General features: G+C 45.4%; 2 protein-coding genes and 2 non-coding genes across 6 annotated transcripts in view; 2 read left to right on the top strand and 2 right to left on the bottom strand.

The window, feature by feature from the left end:
- Nucleotides 1-9,021, bottom strand: part of LOC118941396 (E3 ubiquitin-protein ligase DTX4) — a 36,446-nt gene extending 27,425 nt beyond the window's left edge. The window contains exons 1-2 of one of the 2 annotated variants that reach the window (XM_036953905.2): nucleotides 8,566-9,021; nucleotides 7,029-7,243 (exon numbers count right to left, since the gene is read on the bottom strand). In XM_036953905.2, coding sequence (XP_036809800.1) covers nucleotides 7,029-7,243; nucleotides 8,566-8,651 — 301 coding nt within the window. In that variant the 5' untranslated portion in view covers nucleotides 8,652-9,021. Of the gene's footprint in view, nucleotides 1-7,028; nucleotides 7,244-7,537; nucleotides 8,092-8,565 lie in introns of those variants that run through there. The other variant, XM_036953906.2, reaches the window with a different exon arrangement.
- A 1,124-nt stretch (nucleotides 9,022-10,145) lies between these two features.
- Nucleotides 10,146-10,218, top strand: trnat-ugu (transfer RNA threonine (anticodon UGU)). Its single transcript has one exon. It is a non-coding gene; the product is annotated as a tRNA-Thr (tRNA).
- A 666-nt stretch (nucleotides 10,219-10,884) lies between these two features.
- Nucleotides 10,885-10,957, top strand: trnak-uuu (transfer RNA lysine (anticodon UUU)). The gene has a single exon. It is a non-coding gene; the product is annotated as a tRNA-Lys (tRNA).
- Nucleotides 10,958-14,236: 3,279 nt separating this feature from the next.
- LOC110534770 (cell adhesion molecule CEACAM2) lies at nucleotides 14,237-20,920 on the bottom strand. 2 transcript variants are annotated; one of them, XM_090210171.1, is made up of 5 exons: nucleotides 20,806-20,920; nucleotides 20,405-20,486; nucleotides 19,921-20,214; nucleotides 15,897-16,217; nucleotides 14,237-15,538 (listed from the first exon to the last, which is right to left on the bottom strand). In XM_090210171.1, the coding sequence occupies exons 1-5, from the start codon at nucleotides 20,875-20,877 to the stop codon at nucleotides 15,141-15,143; spliced, it is 1,167 nt and encodes a 388-aa protein (XP_090066297.1). In that variant the 5' UTR covers nucleotides 20,878-20,920; the 3' UTR covers nucleotides 14,237-15,140. The 2 variants fall into 2 exon arrangements, with proteins under 2 accessions (XP_090066297.1, XP_090066298.1); XM_090210172.1 differs by having other exon boundaries at nucleotides 14,237-15,422.
- Nucleotides 20,921-25,267: the final 4,347 nt, after the last annotated feature.

Below are 25,267 nucleotides of genomic sequence, written 5' to 3'. Positions count from 1 at the left end.
GACCCTCATGCCATATTGAGTCGAATTTCTCTCACGGACCTGGGAGACAGTCTCCATGTCACTACATGACTGTGAGAAACATGCCTTCCAGCCATTCTCAAACCTGGCCAGTCAAGCGGTCCACTACCTGTTGCCCCTCACTCAGAGGTGAATTCCTGCTCTGCTCACTGAAGCAAACACACACACACACACACACAAAACAACACACACAGGAACAACACACACAAGCAGGCACAGAAACAACACACACACACACACAGACAGAAACAACACACACACACACACAATTGCGAAAAGAAAGAGAGAAAAAGAGAGCAGGAAAATGTTGACTAACTCCGACAGAATCTTTTCGGTTGACAGAACAGACCCGGCCCGACCCCAGGCCCCATCTCTCCTTCCTTTGTCCTTTAGCGTCAATGGGAAAGCCAGCCTTGTGCCAGACTGTCGCTTTCTCAAAACAGAGAGAAAACGCCGCTAATGGAACAGAATCTAAGTTGCACTGTAGCAGCAGTGCAGCACTGCTTGTCACAAGCAGAGACAGAGCAGGGGAACGAGAAGAAGAGACAGAGCAGGGGAAAGGGAAGAAGAGACAGAGCAGGGGAAGGGGAAGAAGAGACATAAAGGTGTCTGCTAGATCCCTTCTAAAAGAAGAGCTGTGGTTTCTAATGCCCCTCCCCCTCTCTCCATCTCTCTTTTCCCTCGTTCCTCATTTCTCTGTGTTCTAGTCTGACTGACCTCAGATGATCTTCCTCTCCTCCCCTCCCCTCTTCCTATACTGGCTCTTTTCTCCCTCTCTCCATCCTGCTGCTATATTTATGTTGATTTATTTTGGACTTGAACTATTTACACATCATTACAACACTGTACGTAGACATAATATAACATTTGAAATGTCTTTATTCTTTTGGAACCTCTGAGTGTAATGTTCACTGTTCATGTCACTTCTGTTTATTATCTATTTCACTTGCTTTGACAATGTAGACATAGGTTTCCCATGTCAATAAAGCCCCTTAAGTTGAGATAAAGAGAGAGAGGAAGAGAGAGAGAGAGAGAGAAATAGAGAGAGAGAGAGAAATAGAGAGAGAGGGAAATAGAGAGAGAGAGAGAGAGGTATAGAGAGAGACAGAGAGAGAGAGAGAGAGAGAGAGAGAGAGAGAGAGAAAGAGAGAAATAGAGAGAGAGAGAGAGAGAGAGAGGGAAATAGAGAGAGAGGGAAATAGAGAGAGAGAGAGAGAGAGACAGAGAGAGACAGAGAGAGAGAGAGATAGAGAGAGAGAGAGAGAAAGAGAGAAATAGAGAGAGAGAGAGAGAGAGCGATAAAGAGAGAGAGAGAGAGAGAGCGATAAAGAGAGAGAGAGAGAGAGAGTATAAACTACCAAAACAGTTAAAAAGGACTTCACAATATGGCCGGCACAACCTAGAAGCACAAAAACACCACTCACATCGATTGATTCTATCTAATTTAACCTTCATTTAACTAGGCAAGTTAGTTAAGAACAAATTCTTATTTACAGTGACGGCCTACCCCGGCCAAACACAGACAATGTGGGCCAATTGTGCGCCGCCCTATGGGACTCCCAATCACAGCCAGATGTGATGCAGCCTGGACGTCTCTTGCACTGAGATGCCGTGTCTTAGACCACTGCGCCCCTCGGGAGTCCCTTCTCTTTGTAGCCCTCCGACCCTCTTAGCCCAAACACGAGAGCCATCAGATAGAATGAAACACAATCCAGTGTGTGTGCGTCATTGCATTTGGGTGCGTGTGTGTGTGTAGAGCGTTTGAGCATATGTGTGTATGTATGTGTGTCTGTGCACTCTTCATGCATGACCCCGTGTGTGTGTGTGTGTGTGTGTCCTCTCTGCTCCTAATCCAAGGCCTACGTTGTGAAACACGCAGTGACTGACGGCACTTGGGAGGCCCTGGGGCCCTGAAGTAACCTGACACAGACTGTTGCACAACAACCTACTGAGTTGTACTGGGGGGAACGTTCTGTTCTACTCCCCCTTCCATCTCTCTCTCTCTCTCTCCTCCAACAACCTATTGGGCTGGGGGAAACATTTGTTCTGTTCTACTCCCCCCCTCCATCTCTCTCTCTCTCTCTCTCTCCTCCTCCAACAACCTATTGGGCTGGGGGAAACCTCACTGTTCTACTCCCCCCTCCATCTCTCTCTCTCTCCCCTCCTCCCTCTCCAGTCTCTCCTCTATCTGTACTTCACCTCCACTCTTTCTCTCTCTTCCCTCTCCCCATCTTTCTCTCTCTCAATATCTTCTCTCTCTCCTCCCCTCGCTATTGCTCTCTTTCTCCCTGCCTCTTTGTCCAGCCTGGTTCTACTTAGAAGTGGCCTGTCTTGTCAGGTTTGGCTTATGTTTAGTTTGCCTCCACCCTTTCTCCCCTAGGGTGACCGCGTGACCCCTGCACCCCGACCCCAGGCTTTGTGGGTGTCTGGGAAACGTGTCCCCTTCGGCTGGACCAGCTGGAGCAGCAACAGGGCCTCCGAGCCTCAGACGGCAGCTGGCTGCTTCTTCCAAGACCAGTGTGTGTGTGTGTGTGTGTGTGTGTGTGTGTGTGTGTGTGTGTTCTAAGACCAGACCCCCCCAGCCCCCCCTCTGTGCTTTCCTATCCATAGCACCTATGCCTCCCTGTAGGTCTCATCTGTGTGTTTAGCCGATCATTCACTCTCTGTCTATCTATGTCTATTTGCCTGTTGTCAGCCTCTCTGTCTATCTGCATGTTGTCAGCCTCTCTGTCTATCTGCCTGTTGTCAGCCTCTCTGCCTGTTGTCAGCCTCTCTGCCTGTTGTCAGCCTCTCTGCCTATCTGTATGTTGTCAGCCTCTCTGTCTATCTGCCTGTTGTCAGCCTCTCTGCCTGGTGTCAGCCTCTCTGCCTGTTGTCAGCCTCTCTGCCTATCTGTATGTTGTCAGCCTCTCTGTCTATCTGCATGTTGTCAGCCTCTCTGTCTATCTGCATGTTGTCAGCCTCTCTGTCTATCTGCCTGTTGTCAGCCTCTCTGCCTATCTGTATGCTGTCAGCCTCTCTGTCTATCTGCATGTTGTCAGCCTCTCTGTCTATCTGCCTGTTGTCAGCCTCTCTGCCTGTTGTCAGCCTCTCTGCCTGTTGTCAGCCTCTCTGCCTGTTGTCAGCCTCTCTGCCTATCTGTATGTTGTCAGCCTCTCTGTCTATCTGCCTGTTGTCAGCCTCTCTGCCTGTTGTCAGCCTCTCTGCCTGTTGTCAGCCTCTCTGCCTGTTGTCAGCCTCTCTGCCTATCTGTATGTTGTCAGCCTCTCTGTCTATCTGCATGTTGTCAGCCTCTCTGTCTATCTGCATGTTGTCAGCCTCTCTGTCTATCTGCCTGTTGTCAGCCTCTCTGCCTATCTGTATGCTGTCAGCCTCTGTCTATCTGCATGTTGTCAGCCTCTCTGTCTATCTGCATGTTGTCAGCCTCTCTGTCTATCTGCATGTTCTCAGCCTCTCTGTCTATCTGCATGTTCTCAGCCTCTCTGTCTATCTGCATGTTCTCAGCCTCTCTGTCTATCTATCTGTTGTCAGCCTCTCTGCATGTTGTCAGCCTCTCTGTCTATCTGCATTTTGTCAGCCTCTCTGTCTATCTGCATGTTGTCAGCCTCTCTGTCTATCTGCATGTTGTCAGCCTCTCTGTCTATCTATCTGTTGTCAGCCTCTCTGCCTAGCTGCCTGTTGTCAGCCTCTCTGCCTGTTGTCAGCCTCTCTGCCTAGCTGCCTGTTGTCAGGCTCTCTACCTGTTGTCAGCTTCTCTGCCTAGCTGCCTGTTGTCAGCTTCTCTGCCTGTTGTCAGCCTCTCTGCCTGTTGTCAGCCTCTCTGCCTGTTGTCAGCCTCTCTGCTTGTTGTCAGCCTCTCTGCCTGTTGTCAGTCTCTCTGTCTAGCTGCCTGTTGTCAGTCTGTCTGTCTAGCTGCCTGTTGTCAGTCTCGGACTATATCAGCCAACATGTCATTTCAACCATTATTCTCTAACTCTCCCACCACAACACCCTATGCCACAAGGTTGTGTTGGTGTGTTTACCAATGTGACAATTCGTTTGAGTTTGGGTTTTATGTCTATGAGAGGGAGAGAGACAGGCGTGGGAGAGGAGACAGAGGAGGGAGAGACAGAGGAGGGAGAGAGACAGGAGTCAGACAGAAGGGAGAGACAGGAGGGAGAGACAGGAGAGTCAGACAGAAAAGAGAGACAGGAGAGACAGAGGAGGGAGAGACAGAGGAGTCAGACAGAAGGGAGAGACAGAGGAGGGAGAGAGACCAGAGAGACGGGGGAGGGAGAGAGACCAGAGAGACGGGGGAGGGAGAGAGACCAGAGAGACGGGGAGGGCGAGAGACCAGAGAGACAAAAGGGGGGAGAGAGACAGGATGGAGAGAGACCAGAGAGACAAAAGGGGGGACAGGAGAGAGAGAGGAGGGAGAGAGACAGGAGAGAGAGGAGGGAGAGAGACAGGAGTCAGAGAGAAAAGAGAGAGGAAAGAGACAGAGGAGGGAGAGACAGAGGAGGGAGAGAGAGAAGGGAGACAGAGAAGGGAGAGAGAGAAGGGAGACAGAGAAGGGAGAGACAGAGAAGGGAGAGACAGAGAAGGGAGAGACAGAGAAGGGAGAGACAGAGAAGGGAGAGACAGAGAAGAGCGAGAAAGACATATTGACAATGTGTTAGAGAAGGAGTCAGTGACTCAATCGGTGGTCAAAAGGGTGTGTCCTTTCACAACAGTCTGCCTGTTGTCTGACAGACGGTAACAGCAATGGCTCAGTCGGCAAGTGCATCTCAGAATTACAAAGGGAATCTACTTTCTATTCATCCACTTCAGGTAGAAAAATATTTGCCTATGTTTGAGAAAAGACTCCCCAAACGGCGTTTGACAGCAGCTTGCCTGAAGGCTAATGGCTCCCTGAAATGACAGCCAGACGCTAACGCTAGATGTTGAGTTGGTTGACGGCAGCTAGCCTGGAGGCTAACGGCTCCCTGAAATGACAGCCAGATGCTAACACTAGATGTTGAGTTGGTTGACGGCAGCTAGCCTGAAGGCTAACGGCTCCCTGAAATGACAGACGCTAATGCTAGATGTTGAGTTGGTTGACGGCAGCTAGCCTGAAGGCTAACGGCTCCCTGAAATGACAGACGCTAATGCTAGATGTTGAGTTGGTTGACGGCAGCTAGCATGAAGGCTAACGGCTCCCTGAAATGACAGCGAGACGCTAATGCTAGATGGGTTTTACCTTCCACAGGGCTCCTCTAGAAAAAGGGAAACCTCAGCCGTCAGTGACAGCTGGAAACCCTTCAGTCTGGCTTCCCTGATTGACTATTAGCCCTGTGAACAGTTGGGAAGCTGCGTTTCCACATCCAGTAGCTACGGGGAATTACAGGAAGGGGATTTAAAGTCTAATAATATTTCTAAAAAAGTTGTTGAAGCAACAAAGTAATGGGAGTCTTTGACGGCATCATAGAAACACTGCATCACACAGCGGTGGGAAAAGCCAGGACACGGAGAGAGGAGAAACATGGTGAGGCTTAAAACGATCGCCACGGGGCGCAAAGCTCGTATAGAAACTGCTTGGCTAGCGGTGAGCTGCGAGCTTCTGTATTCTCATGCGGTCTGTCTCTAGCACCAACGCTGTGAGAGGATGTGGGAGGGAGAGGTGTCACAGTGTCATACAATCATCAGCTGTGGTGAAATAGCAGAGTGGAGCTACAAGGTAAAGAGAGATGGTTCTGTCGTTACTGCTCTCTCCCACTTTCTTTCTCGTCCTCTCTTTTGTCTTCATCTTCCACTTCGGTGAACTTAGAATTGCCGGTACGCCCTCTACCCCGTCTCCCGACTCGGGTTCTGCGCCTACAACTCTCTCCCACACTCTTCCCTGTGTGTGTGTGTGTGTGTGTGTGTGTGTGTGTGTGTGCGCCCTGCGTGAATGTCTAGGCCACAATAGAGGAACAAACATCTGTTCTCTCAACTTCCACAAAGAGAGAGATAGATGGGCTTCCCTATTACCTCCCTCCGACTCCATCTCTTTCTATCCCTCCTTCCATCTCCCTCTCTTTCTATCCCTCCTTCCATCTCCCTCACCGGAGGCAGATTCTCAGATTCTCTGCTGTTAAGCCTTGAAATATCACATTCTCTCTGCTTTCCCCTTACACTCTGGATCTGTCACAAAGAGCACCCTATTCCCTATGTAGTGCACTACTTTTGACTAAAACTAGAGCATTATGTAGGAAATAGGGTGCCCTTTCTCTCTCGCTCCCTCTGTTTATACCACCCAATGTCAGTCCCCACACAGCAGCTGCGTGCGTTAGATTCGGGGACTACGGGGGAAGAATGTATCTCGTAAGAGAGGCCAAGGCTCTGTGAGGTACAGCTGTCGTAGGTCATCCCACTTTCACCCCATTCTGTCTGACAGGCAAGCGGAGGGTTTAACTCCCTAGGAATATGGAACTGATTGTAATTAATTCTTAATTCTCATTCTATGACGGAATGGAACCAAGGTGTGAGCTCTAAGCTCCACCCCAGTGGCGAAGCAGTCTATTAGTTGAACCACATGCAAAACGAACGGAATTTAACACAGCCGTGCAGTAACGTGAAGTAAAAACTAGAACAGACTGACAACTGAGCCTAAGATGTTTAAAAAGGCCTATGTAGAAGTAAGAATTCTGATAGGACTTTTGTCTATAACAATATATCCACTCTGGACAGACCGAGACACAGAGACACTCACTGGACATAACAGGAGGTTGGCGGGACCTTAATTGGGGAGAACTGGCTGGTGGTAATGAATGGAGCAGAATACGTGGAATGGTATCAAATACATCAAACACGTGGTTTCCCGTCTATCTCTTAAAACCATCCAGTTTTGATTTCTATTTGCCATATATTTTAAACCGTGCTGTTTCACAAAAGTTCTCCATCTATATACATCCACGTGCCTTACACAAACAACACCAGGCGCGTAACAACACCACATCGGCATCCCCACAACAACAACAGCCATTCCCACCTCTCAGCTCTCGTCTTCTTACCTGTGTCCTGCCTGAACTGGTGCATCGACTGCAGGTCTAGGATGTAGGGCGAGAGGCGGTTGTCGACTTGGCCTAGCACGACGCTCCCACCACGGGGATCGCTTCGTATCACCGCCTCGATGTGGTGGGAGACGGTCGGGCTGTAGGGCCGCCACCGCCCGTGTTCGTTGAGCCATTCCCACACGACCACAGCGGACGCATGGAGCATGGTGGCCCTGGAAAGAGACGTGAGAAAATACTCCTCTGTTAGCAACCATGGTTTAAAAAGGAAGGCGCGACGTTGTGTTTACATCCGGAACCAGGCTAGACTTTGTTCATTTGGATTTGGCTACAAAGTAGCCTATCGCTGTTTATTGAAACGAGGATCGGTGTCTCATCACTGATTCCAACATCACTTGGCTCAATCTAGCCTACACGAAGTCCCGTGGTTTCTAAGTTATATGGGCTTGTAGCTAGGTGATATCTACACACAAATACAGGTCTCCCTAAATGAACAAAGAGGATCTTACATTTAGTCAGCCGGCGACGTGCTAATGTGAAGGAGCGCAGCATCTGGGCACAAACATCCGTGTCACTTTCATGGTCGAACACGGAGAAATCGGATTTTATACCCGGTTGTGATGCCTTCAGAAACCGTGGACAGGCAAAGAAACGGAGAGAGTGCTCCTGTTACTCTCGTCGAAAGCCTTGATTTTCAGTCACGTTCTAGCATAAAGAAACTAAATGTGTCCGACTGAATCTTATAAATCCCTTTGGCAGAGTCACTTGTTGCGCAAGTGGCGAGACCAAGCTACACTTCTGGAGTGGCGAGAGAAAGGAGCTCCGTTCCAGTCGTTGGGGCGTCGTGTGTTGAACTGTTCCAAACTGACATCCAACACCCCTCTCGTAATAGACCTACCTACCAATACCCGTAACTCCCGGATCGAGCTTTCACAAATCTTTGAAACCGGCTGGACAGGTATATGCTACGCAGAGAGAACGGATTGGGTGTACAGTTTCATTCAGGACAATCCCATTTCATTCACTACCATTTTTTTGGGATGAAGCCTGGCACAACATGTTTGTGGGCGATTACTCAGCTCTTTGTGATCATTGGCTAATCATCGCGTCATTTTCCCTAGAAACAGTACAGTCGGCCTATTGAACATGTTTATTACATATCATTACTGTAACTGTATCGTCCCACGGGTGGGAGATGGGCTACATTAGGCTACAAGTAAACCAATTGTGTCAATTACTGTACACAACTACCTAGGCTAAGCACAAGAAAGAAACCATTCAAGAAGAAAACTTTCCGGTATCTATATAGGTTTTTTATAGCCTCTCTACTGACTTGTCCAAGTTCAGAGAAAGGCGACTTGTTAGGATAGAAGTTATTATGATGTATTGTGATCATGGAGCATTTGGAACGCATGTTTACGCACGGGCTAGTCCTTTTTTTATAAACACAATCAAAACGCAAACAACAAACGCAGCATTTTATTGGTATTTGAAAATCACATATATTGGCCTATTCACAAGTTCACTAGTTACTTACGTTCGTTGCGTTGGAGGCTTGGTTTTAGAAATGGGTTCAAAACCAAGACTAACTATCCGCCCGTCTTCCACACGCATGTTTCTCATTTACAATCCTCAAGTGGCTTTAGTGATGGAAAAAAAATACGCCTTTTCATAAATCCATAAAATACAATTCAATTAAATTCCTGCGCGTATTTATTGGATATCGAATTCGAGTTCCATGGTGGAATTGATTCAGTATTCCAAAGCAAATATTGGACATATTTGATGTCCTCTGGCTAACCATACGTATCCGTCTCTGTATTCCGATACTGAATATGTTCCATCCCGGAGGCTGGTACCTCCGTTCTATTTCTATACCACGCCCAAAGCCATAGGAGGCTGCCTATAGCAAGCCAGTCATGTGCATTGAATTCCCAAAGTAGTAGTACCCCACTGGTGCAGATCTGCCCTGAAGTTATCCCAAATTGTAAATGCATTGGCAAACACAAAAATAGCAAGGTGTATAGTGTTGCCTTACAGGCTATGCCAACTGCAGGTTTATTTATTTGTGTGCCCATTCTGTGTTAGTTGCAGTGTTATTTTACTTGTATATACAGTTGAAGTCTGAAGTTTACATACACCTTAGCCAAATAATTTTTCACAATTCCCTGACATTTAATCCTAGTAAAAATCCCCTGTTTCATGTCAGTTAGTATGACCACTTTATTTTAAGAATGTGAAAATGTCAGAATAATAGTAGAGATAATGATTTATTTCATATTTTATTTCCTTCATCACATTCCCAGTGGGACAGAAGTTTACATACACTCAATTAGTATTTGGTTGCCTTTAAAGTGTTTAAAACTTGGGTCAAGCGTTTAGGGTAGCCTTCTACAAGCTTCCCACAATAAGTTGTGTGAATTTTGGCCCATTCCTCCTGACAGAGCTGGTGTAACTGAGTCAGGTTTGTAGGCCTCCTTGCTCACACACGCTTTTTCAGTTCTGCCCACAAATTTTCTATAGGATTGAGGTCAGGGCTTTGTGATGGCCACTCCAATACTTTGACTTTGTTGTCCTTTAGCCATTTTGCCACAACTTTGTAAGTATGCTTGGTGTCATTGTCCATTTGGAAGACTAATTTGCAATTATGTTGGTAACCAGTTTATAATAAGGCACATCTGGGGTTTGTGGTATATGGCCAATATACCACGGCTAAGGGCTGTATCCAGGCACCCCGCGTTGCGTTGTACAGGGACAGCGGATTTTGGTCATATACCACACCCCATCTGGGCCTTGTTGCTTAATTATCCACTTGAGGGCAACAAATGACAGGCTACAAACAACTTCTGAACGTCTTGTTGACAAATGTCGTTCTTTGACGCCATCTAGTGGTTGCAGTTGAAAACACATTGCAAGTCAGAATGCAGGATATTGTTGTTGTCTTTATCGTGTTGATTTAAAATACTGATATAAGGATGTTTTAACAATAAAATTAAATCGATCAATTGAGGTCTTTGCAAGCAACCATATATGTTTTCAGAATGCTTATAGAACTCTAATGAAAAACTATCTATGCCACAGTCAAAAACAGTCTGCGTTTCAGCCTCAACAGAACAGGGCTCCATAGCTCAGGGGTTAGAGCACTGGTCTTGTAAACCAGGGGTCGCGAGTTCAAATCTCGCTGGGGCCTGTACACTTTTATTTTTTTTCCTTTAATCGGATCAACACGTCGGTCTTTCACGTCCTAAACTTGGACAGGTCCAAAAAAATAAACTGCCACGATGCATTAGTCTCAGTTTTTTTTGTTGCTCACGTTAATGACGTTAATAAATGACGTATGTTGATCAGAGGAAAACAATGAATTGCCAATAAATGAAGATTAAAGGAACAACACAGAGGCTGACAATAGCTTTTCCGTGCATATTGACACTTACAAATGGCCAATTGTGTATCTTCGCATCGGTAGGGTTTTATTATCAACACGTACACATTGCCAATAGTGTATCTTTGCGCCGGTACTAGGTTAGCCGACCACAGAATGAAATGGAACACTAGCGAGCTATGATGTAGCTACAGTAACTAGCTAAATTAACGTTAGTATAACCAAAGATACGATAACTGTCCCTATTTCACCTGTGGGTAAAACCAAAACTCTATTAATCTGTGGTATAAACGTTACGATGCTGCCTGCAGTAACGTTAGCTATGGGGTTGAAAAGTGCCCCCTAGCTCTTGAGCTGAGCAACATAGAAACAATGCGCTGTAGCAGGGAATAGTCGCTTTCCAAGCAAGTCGAGACGTGATCTACCCTACGAGTTTTTAAAATCAAAATCTTTCTACTTTCTCTGCCAGTCAGAGCCCGGATAGCTCAGTCGGTAGAGCATCAGACTTTTAATCTGAGGGTCCAGGGTTCAAGTCCCTGTTCGGGCGGTATCTTTTTTTTTTATGCTCTCAGTTCTTCCTGCGCCTTCTTCCTCATCTGCACAGACAGAACGAACGTTAACGAATATTATTATCGGCCTCGATAGCTTCTGTTACTGAGGTTAGTTGGAATCATGTTGGGAAATACGTTACATCTGGTGTTAGGCTTGTTAACTTTAGCTAGCTCGACAAACCCATCAAAAACATATTTTCAAGTAGAGGACTCTTTTTAATACACAATACAATGTGTGATATTTAACATTTTTTCAAATAAGTGAACTGAAATTAAGAAAGCCAACCACATTTTCCGATCGAGCGAGCGAACACGGACTGGGCTCGCCCGTGCTCTCTAGTTAGCTAACGTTATCTAGTTGTATTGGATAGCTGCAAACAAGTCTGATACGTTGTGTGACATTATAGTAACAGTACATTAACGCAATAATTACACCTAAAGCGTCGACTTCTCTTATAACTTACACGAGGGACAGTGTTTTAGTTGGTGTGTTCTTGCCTCACATTATTTAGCTAGCAGGCACATAACCACTGCCAGGTCATGAAATCCCTCCGCCACAACCGCAGTGCCAAACCATCAAAGGCGCTACATGTTCAATCTGATGTCTGCCTTGGCTGTCAAGCATTTACCGTGATATGGCCTCTACAGAAGTCAGGGCATGTATACTTCTTATACTATGCGGAGCAGCGCAGGGCTGTTGTGATGGAAGATCAAATCAAATCACACTTTATTTGTCACATGGGTCAAATACAACACGTGTAGACCTTAAAACTTGTTATGGCTGGGGGCAGTATTGAGTAGCTTGGATGAATAAGGTGCCCAGAGTAAACTGCCTGCTACTCAGTCCCAGAAGCTAAGATATGCATTTATATATATATAATATTGTAAAATATTGTATATTTGGATAGCAAACACTCTGAAGTTCCTAAAACTGTTTGAATGATGTCTGTGAGTATAACAGAACTCATATGGCAGGCAAAAACGTGAGAAAAAATCCAACCAGGAAGTGGGAAATCTGAGGTTTGTAGTTTTTCAACTCATTGCCTATTTAATACACAGTGTCTATGGGGTCATATTGCTCTTCCTAAGGCTTCCACTAGATGTCATCAGTCTTTAGAACCTTGTTTGATGCTTCTACTGTGAAGTGGGTGGCAAATGAGAGGGGATTGAGTCAGAGGTCTGTCAGAGATGCATGAGCTGAGCACGTGCGTTCACATAAGAGTAGGCTTGCTTTCCATTGCATTTCTACAGACAAAGGAATTCTCCCGTTGGAACATTATTGAAGATCTATGATAAAAACATTCTAAAGATTGATTCTATACATCGTTTGACACTTTTCTACGGACTGTAACGGAACTTTTTGACTTTTCGTCTGCAGGCGCGTCATGATTTTGGATTACTGGGCTAAACGCGTGAACAAAAAGGAGGTATTTGGACATAAATTATGGATTTTATCAAACATTTATTGTGGAACTGGGATTCCTGGGAGTGCATTCTGATGAAGATCATCAAAGGTAAGTGAATATTTATAATGCTATTTCTGACTTCTGTTGACTACACAACATGGTGGAAATCTGTTTGGGTTGTTTTGGTCTCTGATCGCTGTACTCAGATTATTGCATGGTGTGCTTTTTCGGTAAAGCTTTTTTGAAATCTGACACAGCGGTTGCATTAAGGAGAAGTTTATCTAAAGTTCCATGTATAACAGTTGTATGTTTTAGCAATGTTTATTATGAGTATTTCTGTAAATTGATGTGGCTCTCTGTAAAATCACCAGATGTTTAGGAACTACTGAAAATGTACACTGAGATTTTTTGATATAAATATGAACTTTATCAAACAAAACATACATAACATGTATTGTGTAACATGAAGTCCTATGAGTATCATCCGATGAAGATCATCAAAGGTTAGTGATTAATTTCTCTCTTTTTCTGCTTTTTGTGACTCCTCTCTTTGGCTGGAAAAATGGCTGTGTTTTTCTGTGACTAGGCACTCACCTAAAATAATCGCTTGGTGTGCTTTCGTCGTAAAGTATTTTTGAAATCGGACACTGTGGTGGGATTAACAAGAATTGTATCTTTAAAATGGTCTAAAATACTTATGAGATTTCTGTTGTTTGAATTTGGCTCCATGCACTTTCACTGGCTGTTGTTATATCGATCCCGTTAGTGGGATCTCAGCCCAAAGAGGTTTAACCAACAGTGCAGTTCAAGAAGAGTTAAGAAAATATGTACCAAATAAACGAAAGTAAAACATAATAAAAAGTAACACAATAAAATAATGTAAATAGTCCGGGTGGCCATTTGGTTAATTGTTCAGCAGTTATGGGGCTTGGGGGTAGAAGCTGATAAGGAGCCTTTTGGTCCTAGACTTGATGCTCTGCTACCGCTTGCCATGCGGTAGCAGAGAAAACAGTCCATGACTTGGGTGACTGGAGTCTCTGACACTTTTTTGGGCTTGGATGGAAAGGAAGCTTGGCCCCAGTGATGTACCGGGCCGTATGCACTACCCTCTGTAGCCTTACGGTCAGATGCCGAGCAGTTGCCATACCAGGCGGTGATGCAACCGGTCAGGATGCTCTCGATGGTGCAGCTGTCAAGGAAGGGAGTTTATGTTTATACAAGACCTCCCGACCTCACCTACCTTCAACCAATCATGCCCTCTGCATTATTACAACATTTGAGAGGCCATGGCGATACGGGATGGAGCTCAAGTTGGTCTCTGCATGGCTCCGGTGGCCCGCAATTCTGTCACACCATCCATAGGGCACCTCAGACCACATTTTCGGATCAAGCACCAATTGGCTCTTAGCTTTGGGTAGTAAGCGAATTAACGGAACCGAATCACATTGGTGAAAGAATTGTTCATTTGGCTCCCTGATTTGCATACGGCTACTACTCCTTTTTGAGCTATTTATTTTTTCTGCAGATACATTATAAACTAATTGTAAAGAGGGTGAGTCCTCACTGTAGACACAATAAATAGTGAGGAGGTCACGGCAATCTGGTGCATACAGATTTTTTTTAAGTGCGGAAAAAAAAATACTACATTGTTTTTGCAGGACATCTAATAATTTGGCCAGATCTGACATATGGACCGGCTCGGAGCCAAATGATCCGGCTCACTGAAAAGACTCACCGAAAATGACAATCACTACAAAAGTTACAGGTGCTTGCGCCAGTTTCTCAAAACAGTTTCGACACAGGTTTACACTTTGTGAACAATAATATTTCTTACATTTGATAAAATAAACGTAAATATAGCAAACATTCTTTATAATCATTTAGCAAATACATATATTTATTACGCATCATGTAATAGGTTATAATAATACATGAATCTGTTATCGAGGATCCTTGGGACGTGCCTACCCCACAGAAGTTGAAATATAAAATAGTTAATGTAAGGATTAAAGTATTGCTTGTGGATTAAGGTTAGGATTTAGGGTAGGGACGTCCCAAGTGTATCACTGACCCAAAAAGAATCATAGTTTACTTTAAAATGATGGTGTACGTCTGCCCTCTTGTGAGGATATTGTGTATTACACGTACTGTGATATCCCCTTTGATATCAAGCAAGGCCAGATTAAATGTGACATTGATCTTGACTAGTAAACCTTCCAGTTACAATATCAGTAGCACCACCACCAGAGAGAGGAATGATTCCTCCTTTATACCCTACCAGCTTCCCTTTCATATTCACACACTCAAAGGATCCTCCTTTAGACCCTACCAGCTTCCCTTTCCTATCCACACACTCAAAGGATCCTCCTTTATACCCTACCAGCTTCCCTTTCATATTCACACACTCAAAGGATCCTCCTTTATACCCTACCAGCTTCCCTTTCATATCCACACACCCAAAGGATCCTCCTTTATACCTCTCACCCCCAATAAAATGCTTATGCTGGTGTAAAATCTCTATCTTTAAACAATTTAAGCCACCAGTGAGGCTGGAAGACTAGACAGGACATCAGCAAAGACTGGGCCCTAGATAAAATAAACCCTGTATCATTTGATTCAAGCCCATCAAGCTACAGTCATTGGCTACCGATTCATACAGTAAACTATGATAGGAAGACATCCACATCCACTTCAGTGAACATAGCACATTTCATCCAACATTTCACGACAACAAAGAAGTTGGCAACCAGAACATACTACCTTCATACATAACTCAACTCCCTGTGCTACTCTTCTCCTGGTCTAGCAGTGTCCCACTTTCAGCTACTGAGAGATGGAGCTCCTCCTCTTCCTCTGTGTGTTCATCCATCCCCTCAGGACACGTGGTCTCATCAAGATGATCATCAGAACAACTCTGGATTCTTCGGACCTCTGGCAACGGTTGGCTGTCCTGAACTGAAACAGGAAGATCCTCGATGGAGAGATGTGCTGGTGATGCTGTGTTGTCCTCTTTTCCAGTGACTGTGAAGTCCACTGTTGGCTGTCTCCTGTTTCTCTTGTGAATCACCATTAACCCGAGCACACAAATGATAAACAGAAGTAGAATAATTATTCCTATCACTGGTACCCTACTCCTTTCTCTATCAGTCATTGCAGGCTCCAATTGCTTTTCTAGAGAAAGACAGAAAGATAGAAAATAGTAGTGTTGGAGCAGCAAAGATAAAGGAAATTACAACAATATTATACTGAAGCAATAAGGCCTAAGGGGGTGTGGTCTTAGGCTGATATACCACGGCTGTCAGCCAATCAGCATTCAGGGCTCGAACCACCCAGTTTATAATCTCAACTAGCGCAGACAACAGTACAAAACAGCAAGACCGCCATGACTAAATACTATTCTCTTGAAATATTACACTAACACTACATCTACTACTATGATAATAATAAGACAAAGAACAATGTCTATACGTTAAAAAGTGAATATTAAATACAATACTTAAGTGAGCAATGCATTCAATAGACATCCCACCTTTAACAGTGAGAGTGACTCCATGTGGATATCCTGGGTCACTATCCCGGTTGAAGAAGCACAGGTAGGTCCCCTGGTCAGACGAGCGTACACCGGTGAAGGTGAGGGACAGGTCACCCTCTCTGTAACCATCCCTGGTCACTGATGTCCTGTCAATGAATCCAGGGCCAAAGGTAGTATTGGTCGGGTCAATCTTCAGCACAGTCTGTCCATGTTTCTCCCACTGGACATAAATCTCACCATCGGTTGCCTGCTTATTGGTTGAGCCATAGCAGTGAAGTGTGACATTATCTCCGACGTGAGCTGATATTTCTGTCGGGACTGTTAGATGAGGAGGGAGAAGAGGGGTGGGCCTTGAATGGTGTGCAATTATGAAAGTAATTTAATTAGATATAGGTCTACATGGAATGTATGACAATTAAAGTGAATGGGAAAGGTGCTGGGGGGTTAAGGTTAGAGAGAAGGTGCTGGGGGGTTAAGGTTAGAGAGAAGGTGCTGGGAGGTTAAGGTTAGAGAGAAGGTGCTGGGAGGTTAAGGTTAGAGAGAAGGTGCTGGGGGGTTAAGGTTAGAGAGAAGGTGCTGGGAGGTTAAGGTTAGAGAGAAGGTGCTGGGGGTTAAGGTCAGAGAGAAGGTGCTGGGGGGGTTAAGGTTAGAGAGAAGGTGCTGGGGGGTTAAGGTTAGAGAGAAGGTGCTGGGGGGTTAAGGTTAGAGAGAAGGTGCTGGGGGGTTAAGGTTAGAGAGAAGGTGCTGGGGGGTTAAGGTTAGAGAGAAGGTGCTGGGAGGTTAAGGTTAGAGAGAAGGTGCTGGGAGGTTAAGGTCAGAGAGAAGGTGCTGGGGGGTTAAGGTTAGAGAGAAGGTGCTGGGGGGTTAAGGTCAGAGAGAAGGTGCTGGGGGGTTAAGGTCAGAGAGAAGGTGCTGGGGGGTTAAGGTAAGAGAGAAGGTGCTGGGGGGTTAAGGTTAGAGAGAAGGTGCTGGGGGGTTAAGGTTAGAGAGAAGGTGCTGGGGGGTTAAGGTTAGAGAGAAGGTGCTGGGGGGTTAAGGTAAGAGAGAAGGTGCTGGGGGGTTAAGGTCAGAGAGAAGGTGCTGGGGGGTTAAGGTAAGAGAGAAGGTGCTGGGGGGTTAAGGTAAGAGAGAAGGTGCTGGGGGTTAAGGTCAGAGAGAAGGTGCTGGGGGGTTAAGGTTAGAGAGAAGGTGCTGGGGGGTTAAGGTCAGAGAGAAGGTGCTGGGGGTTAAGGTCAGAGAGAAGGTGCTGGGGGGTTAAGGTCAGAGACAAGGTGCTGGGGGGTTAAGGTCAGAGAGAAGGTGCTGGGGGGTTAAGGTCAGAGAGAAGGTGCTGGGGGGTTAAGGGCAGAGAGAAGGTGCTGGGGGGTTAAGATCAGAGAGAAGGTGCTGGGGGGTTAAGGTTAGAGAGAAGGTGCTGGGGGGTTAAGGTCAGAGAGAAGGTGCTGGGGGGTTAAGGTTAGAGAGAAGGTGCTGGGGGGGTTAAGGTCAGATAGAAGGTGCTGGGGGGTTAAGGTAAGAGAGAAGGTGCTGGGGGGTTAAGGTTAGAGAGAAGGTGCTGGGGGGGTTAAGGTCAGAGAGAAGGTGCTGGGGGGTTAAGGTAAGAGAGAAGGTGCTGGGGGGTTAAGGTAAGAGAGAAGGTGCTGGGGGGTTAAGGTTAGAGAGAAGGTGCTGGGGGGTTAAGGTAAGAGAGAAGGTGCTGGGGGGTTAAGGTTAGAGAGAAGGTGCTGGGGGGTTAAGGTTAGAGAGAAGGTGCTGAAGTGTTAAGGTTAGAGAGAAGGTGCTGGGGGGTTAAGGTTAGAGAGAAGGTGCTGGGGGGTTAAGGTTAGAGAGAAGGTGCTGGGGGGTTAAGGTTAGAGAGAAGGTGCTGGGGGGTTAAGGTTAGAGAGAAGGTGCTGAAGTGTTAAGGTTAGAGAGAAGGTGCTGGGGGGTTAAGGTTAGAGAGAAGGTGCTGGGGGGTTAAGGTTAGAGAGAAGGTGCTGGGGGGTTAAGGTTAGAGAGAAGGTGCTGGGGGGTTAAGGTTAGAGAGAAGGTGCTGGGGGTTAAGGTTAGAGAGAAGGTGCTGGGGGGTTAAGGTTAGAGAGAAGGTGCTGGGGGTTAAGGTCAGAGAGAAGGTGCTGGGGGGTTAAGGTTAGAGAGAATGTGCTTGGGGGTTAAAGTGAAGGGGGAAGGTGCTGGGGGGTTAAGGTTAGAGAGAAGGTGCTGGGGGGTTAAGGTTAGAGAGAAGGTGCTGGGGGGTTAAAGTGAAGGGGGAAGGTGCTGGGGGTTAAGGTTAGAGAGAAGGTGCTGGGGGGTTAAGGTCAGAGAGAAGGTGCTGGGGGGTTAAGGTCAGAGAGAAGGTGCTGGGGGGTTAAGGTCAGAGAGAAGGTGCTGGGGGGTTAAGGTTAGAGAGAAGGTGCTGGGGGGTTAAAGTGAAGGGGGAAGGTGCTGGGGGTTAAGGTTAGAGAGAAGGTGCTGGGGGGTTAAGGTCAGAGAGAAGGTGCTGGGGGGTTAAGGTCAGAGAGAAGGTGCTGGGGGGTTAAGGTCAGAGAGAAGGTGCTGGGTGGTTAAGGTCAGAGAGAAGGTGCTGGGTGGTTAAGGTCAGAGAGAAGGTAATGGGGGGTTAAGGTCAGAGAGAAGGTGCTGGGGGGTTAAGGTCAGAGAGAAGGTGCTGGGGGGTTAAGGTCAGAGAGAAGGTGCTGGGGGGTTAAGGTCAGAGAGAAGGTGCTGGGGGGTTAAGGTCAGAGAGAAGGTGCTGGGGGGTTAAGGTCAGAGAGAAGGTGCTGGGGGGTTAAGGTCAGAGAGAAGGTGCTGGGGGGTTAAGGTCAGAGAGAAGGTGCTGGGGGGTTAAGGTCAGAGAGAAGGTGCTGGGGGGTTAAGGTCAGAGAGAAGGTGCTGGGGGGTTAAGGTCAGAGAGAAGGTGCTGGGGGGTTAAGGTCAGAGAGAAAGTGCTGGGGGGTTAAGGTCAGAGAGAAGGTGCTGGGGGGTTAAGGTCAGAGAGAAGGTGCTGGGGGGTTAAGGTCAGAGAGAAAGTGCTGGGGGGTTAAGGTCAGAGAGAAGGTGCTGGGGGGTTAAGGTTAGCGTAGTGTGAAAGCCAAAAGGAGAGGAGTGGAGGATCAGGGAATGAAGGATAAATGGACATGAGTTGAATAGACGCAAGTAAAGAACATAATGATATTATACTATTATCATTGATCACAACTCTAAAACACAAATCAACAGTATGTAGACTTTGAATTACACACTGACTTCAGAAAAACAGTGGTCTGGCCAATATTACAATATTGCAACAATTGCAAATGCATAAATGAAGAGTTTAATTCCAAAACGCTGTATATCCATTTTCAGAAATGTTGGTATTTCATTGTAATTAGATATTATGAAAGAGATTGGTATGTTTTTTCACTCTCTAATCATGGTATGGGTTTGTTCAATGTATTTGTTTAAAATCTATCACTGGATGGTTTCATTTCAGAGACAAATAAACATGTTTTTTTTCAAAACGCCTCTTAGAGAAATAAGTAGTACTACTATGTTTTACAGTCAAATGTAACAAAACAACTGCTAGCAGATACCCATAGACTTCCAGTCATTGTGCTAACGCTACTTAGCTCACGAGACTACCTCTAACTTCCGTCACACTGGATACAGAGACATACAAATGGAATCCACAAGTTCACCTGACTCCGTGGGGATAGATAAAGGGCCTCCTTGCCCAAATCCTGAAGTATCCCTTTAAGATACCTAGGTGTAGGTGAGACGATCACATATCACTGTCAAATATACAGGATACGAACATTCCATTCCAAATAAAAAAATATATCGGATTTTGCAAATAAAAACATATGAAAAAAACTAAATCTGAGAACAGTAATATTTTACACACACATGAAGGTACCCATAACCAATCATTTCTTATAAAAAAATGGTGGATATAGCATTTTGGAAGTAAACTCTTCAAATCTATCCCTGATTAAAGTAGTCATAGTTCTTGTTCCCAGTCAACATTCAATATGTAAAGTTGTGTCATGTCTGTTCAGCTTACCCAGAACATCTAGCTTCACATCTGCAACAGTCCGATTACCACAGACACACTCATATGAGCCCTTGTCATTGTACACCGCAGAGCTGATTGTGAGAGAGAGGTCTTTGTTGATTTCCACCCTCTTCTCAAAGCGCTTTCCTTCAATTAATTTTCCTTGATCAGTCTTGGCAACGACCTGGCCATACACAATCCTCCAAACGATGGCAATGTCACAGTTTGCATTGCAAGGGAGAGTGACAGAGTCCTTCAAATTCACAGTTTTGATAATGATACCATTACCAATCGAGGGGCATTCTGTGGAAACGGTCGGGAAGGAAAATAAATACAAGGATTATAATGTTTACATATTTGTAGCCAAACTAAATCCTCAACATATTTAACATTAGGCTAATACAGTGAACACACTCAATGATGTTGATCAAGAGGCCAGTTCACACAAAAATAACATAGTGTATCTAAAATGATTCATTTAGGAAAAGCGTACCAAGAAGGCCAACCATCAATGTAAAAACACAGTAGAAGAGTTTCCAACCCATGCTGTGCTCTACTGCCCCAGGATTCAACATCTGTGAAATTTGAACAAGCATTTTAAGATGTGGATTATTGTTGTTATAACTAAACTATTTAGCCTACACTAAAATAGTAGCCTACTAAGAAACTCTCGTCTTTGTTGCATAACGTTTTGCTGTGGTTTGCTACAGTGTGCACTACTGCTTGGGTGTGCACTATACACCCCTATAAAAAACACTTTCTCTTCACAGACCATTGCCGTCCATTAAAACAACATTCATTCATCACATACACCTTACAAACTAAGAAACAAGTATCCTATTCCACCCCCGACCCCTAAACAAACAGATTTTCAATAGAATATACTTAATTTACCAAACTATAGATGTTTTTCCTAGAGCGGTGGTTGTCCTGAGAAATAACTACTTTCGTTTTCTTCTTCTTCATTGGATTATTTAAGGTGCATTACCGCCACCAACTGGACTGGAGTGTTAACCAGAGACAGGAAGGTCTAAATCCTACCCATGATTCTCATCTCCCTAAGGAAGCGAAATACATCATTAAATACTACAGCCGCTGAAGATTTCCCCAGCAGTTCACTTAATATTGGCTCTTCAACCCCATTACTCCTTAAATCTAACAATTAATCTCCCCTTTCCCTCCCATATTGCCTGCAATGAAATGGAACATGTTCCACTGTCTCCATCTCCTCCTGACAGTGATGACACCACCCAGTCGGTTGTTTTCCTACCAATTTCAATGTCCTGTTGAGCCTTGTGTGTCCCAGTCTCAGCCTTGTGTTTCCCAGTCTCAGCCTTGTGTGTCCCAGTCTCAGCCTTGTGTTTCCCAGTCTCATTCTTGTGTTTCCCAGTCTCAGCCTTGTGTTTCCCAGTCTCAGCCTTGTGTTTCCCAGTCTCAGCCTTGTGTTTCCCAGTCTCAGCCTTGTGTTTCCCAGTCTCAGCCTTGTGTTTCCCAGTCTCAGCCTTGTGTTTCCCAGTCTCAGCCTTGTGTTTCCCAGTCTCAGCCTTGTGTTTCTCAGTCTCAGCCTTGTGTTTCCCAGTCTCAGCCTTGTGTTTCCCAGTCTCAGCCTTGTGATTACACTTTCCTCCCTGCCCCCTCTGCCTGAGGACCTCCCTGCCCCCTCTGCCTGAGGACCTCCCTGCCCCCTCTGCCTGAGGACCTCCCTGCCCCCCCACATTTTCCTAGATATTATACAGGTGTCATCCCTTTCCCTTCCTGTTCCACAACTCTTGCCATTTGTTTTTAAGTTTTTAACCACTGTTCTCATAAACCCTTGGCTTCTGCTTTACAGATGGACAAATCCATTTCAACATTAGGATGTTTGAGATGCTGCTTGGCGATAGCATCCACCTCCTCATTCCCCTCTACTCCCACATGAGCTGGTACCCTAAGGAACGTTACAAATATCCCCATCTGTTACACCCTATACAAGCACTGTAAGACCTCATACAATACACCCTGTCTGCTCTGCGACACACATGAAATTAAGCTCATCAGCGCTGCACAGGAGTCAGACTAGATGACTACCGTCATCCTCACCTCCTCCGCCCACTCTGCAGCCAAGAGTATGGACATCTCCATTGTGTAAACAGAACTGCATGAAAACATTGCTGGGGTCGAAGGACACTGTCTATCGGTGTAGGGCTAGCTAGCTACCGTTGTCGCCACCGCCCATTCTTCTGTGGGGTCCTGATCGTAGGAACGCCCAGAAATGCGGCCGCAATTGCACCCTTCTTGGTTGTCAGCGTACCCCATGTACTCTTTGGATGCATACAAATAAATAAATACATAAAACATTTATAAAAAATGAATACATTGTTGCATTGATCCATTTGCTGCGATAATAAGGGATAGAGATTATACGATATAGGATTTTTATTTTATAATTTCCTTGAAAAATAACCATTTGTACACCTGAGTCCTCCAAATCAGTTTAATCATCAATATCACCGTTAATGGTGATAGTGATAACGCAATTATTTATATTTCGCAAGTACGATTACCTTTTGAAACAGACGTCATGTTCTGAATTTGTTCTGCACATTTTGTTGGCTCATACCGGTGTCAGGGTCTTGTAGTGGCTTACAACGACCACTAGATGGTAGTGTAGCCTCATTCCTTAAACCCTTGCTCAGTTAGAAATCAATCTGACCCCAGTGGTGGTAACTCTTATCCGCAGAGGACCTGCCGGGGAACTTTTGTTACCGCCAGGCAATCACTCACCTCATTCAACCAATTACAGTCTTGGTGGAAGGCTATGACTACTTGTGCTGACTGTGTACCTCGACAACCGTGTTTGAGGATGGAATAACCTCTGGGCTATGTGGTTGCCTTTGAATCTGGGACGTGTCTTTCCATGTTGATGATACTGTACGTTGGTCTGACTCTATGCTTAAGGGCCTGAAATAGTCAAACGGTGGTTCAAAGAGAATGAGTCAATGTTGAACTAATGTTTTACTAAGGTTGAATTTCCGTCTCTCTATGACTCAAGTCTCTGCCCACAGAGAAGCCATTCGGATGTCATGTCCAGACAGACTGACTGTAAAACCACCAGTCTGTGTGGCCGCCCAGCATAGAACTGTCTGGGGGAGAGGGATCAGGGCCAGATGGGCCACATTTGGGATGTGAAGTCACTGGGAGGTGTGTGTGTGTGTGTGTGTGTGTGTGTGTGTGTGTGTGTGTGTGTGTGTGTGTGTGTGTGTGTGTGTGTGTGTGTGTGTGTGTGTGTGTGTGTGTGTGTGTGTGTGTGTGCTTGTGTGTGTGCTTATGTGTGTATCTGTGTATGTGCGTTAGAGCCATAGAATGTCTTATAATAATATTATTATGTCAACTTTAAGACAACCTTCATGCAAGCCATGTTTTTCTTCATGTTGACACATACCATGTCTTCATCACTGATAATTCCTGTTGTCACAACAATAAACGTCTCATGCGCTTGTCATGCATTTGTAATCAGGCCATCTACACAGACAGAGCTACCATGGTTACGTCCCAAATGGCACCCTATTCCCTATGGGTCCTGGTCAAAAGTAGTGCACTATGTAGGGAATAGGGTTCCATTTAAGACGCAGCCCATGACTCCCAGGTCCTCTCAACCATGTGGCAGGAACATACTGTATGTGTGATCCTTAACCATCAAGGGAAACCACACGGTGGTCCAGGTTAAAGCTTCAGTGATCATGTTAAACCCTGGGTCCAGGTTAAAGCTTCAGTGATCATGTTAAACCCTGGGTCAAGGTTAAAGCTTCAGTGATCATGTTAAACCCTGGGTCCAGGTTAAAGCTTCAGTGATCATGTTAAACCCTGTGTCCAGGTTAAAGCTTCAGTGATCATGTTAAACCCTGGGTCAAGGTTAAAGCTTCAGTGATCATGTTAAACCCTGGGTCAAGGTTAAAGCTTCAGTGATCATGTTAAACCCTGGGTCCAGGTTAAAGCTTCAGTGATCATGTTAAACCCTGGGTCCAGGTTAAAGCTTCAGTGATCATGTTAAACCCTGGGTCAAGGTTAAAGCTTCAGTGATCATGTTAAACCCTGTGTCCAGGTTAAAGCTTCAGTGATCATGTTAAACCCTGGGTCAAGGCAGTGGTGTGTACTCATGGCTGCCAAGGGAAGAAAAAAACATAATATAATTTATCTTTCGTCTCAGTTTCATAATTTTCCTTCGATTCGCAAGAGGCTGACTGTATCTCCAGAGTGGCACGGCAGTCTAAGGCACTGCATCTCAGTGCTAGAGGTGTCACCACAGACACTGGTTCGAATCCAGGCTTTTTCACAACCGGCTGTGATTGGGAGTCCCATAGGGCGGCACACAATTGGCCCAGCGAAGTCTGGGTTAGGCTTTGGCCGGGGTAGGCTGTCATTGTAAGTACGAATTTGTTCTTAGCTGACTTTCCTAGTTAAATAAAGGTAAAATAAATATCACAGGAGAATGCATCTGAGCAAGCAAAACAGCGCTTCTCTATCTGATGCTGTCTGGTCATAAAGAGCATGACATTGTTGCCACCTGTATCCTTGAAGGCAAGGGAAGCCAATGAGCATTTGGCCTCCTTTGATAAAAAAAAGTATAAAATAATAGCGAATCAGCGTTGAGCTAAACTGAGCTCAGCTGTGAATGGTCCTGGTGCACCAAAAAAAGTGTAAAGGAAAGCTAGTTTGGATTTGGCTTCACTCCCATCATATCAATATACGTCATTGACAGAAACAATTTGAATGTTTGCTCCTCGTGGGGTTGTTGTCCTCCTGTGGCTTACTAGCTAAAATGGTCCCTTTCCTAAATTAGCCATGGATGGAGATAGGGATTTTACTTAATCAGGAGAGACATCTGTAACTGCAATGACTGAGCCACGTTCAGTTGCCTAACGTTGTCGAACGTTGCAGATAGAAATTCCATTAACGGAGTCAAAGTGTTTCCTTGGGCGACATGTCGGAGAGGCATGTTTGTTCTACATTACATATTTCTATCTGAACCTACCAAAACGCTTTGTCTGGCTGAACGCTCCCCTGGAGAGGGGGAACCTGTTCAGGATGGTTCAACAGGACAGAACAATCAGATCCAAATTGTGTAGAAAAGACACGACTGTGTGCCATGTAGAATATGCAATAATTTATGAACATTTTATCTCACTGAACACACCTCAGCAGGGTTGGGGTCAATTCCATTTCAATTCCAGTCCATTCTGAAAATAAACCAAATTCCAATTTCACGTTTTGCTCACTGATAAGCATTAAAGAGAATTTGACTCCCAGAATTGCCTGGAATTATAATGGAAAGGACCCCAACCCTGCACCTCAGGTTTCACAACACGGCATGAGGTAA

Source organism: Oncorhynchus mykiss, chromosome 19 (assembly GCF_057628025.1).
Source record: "Oncorhynchus mykiss isolate SJ-2025 chromosome 19, ASM5762802v1, whole genome shotgun sequence".
NCBI classification, from domain to species: Eukaryota; Metazoa; Chordata; class Actinopteri; order Salmoniformes; family Salmonidae; genus Oncorhynchus; species Oncorhynchus mykiss.
This window is presented reverse-complemented; position numbering and strand designations above follow the sequence as displayed.

Coding starts and splice junctions, on each gene's coding strand:
- LOC110534770 (XM_090210171.1), bottom strand. CDS start 20,877: ATGAAGAAGAAGAAAACGAAAGTAGTTATTTCTCAGGACAACCACCGC. Junction 20,487..20,805: donor GGAAAAACATCTATAGTTTG/GTAAATTAAGTA, acceptor CAAATTTCACAG/ATGTTGAATCCTGGGGCAGT. Junction 16,218..19,920: donor TGTGAAGCTAGATGTTCTGG/GTAAGCTGAACA, acceptor CTCATCTAACAG/TCCCGACAGAAATATCAGCT.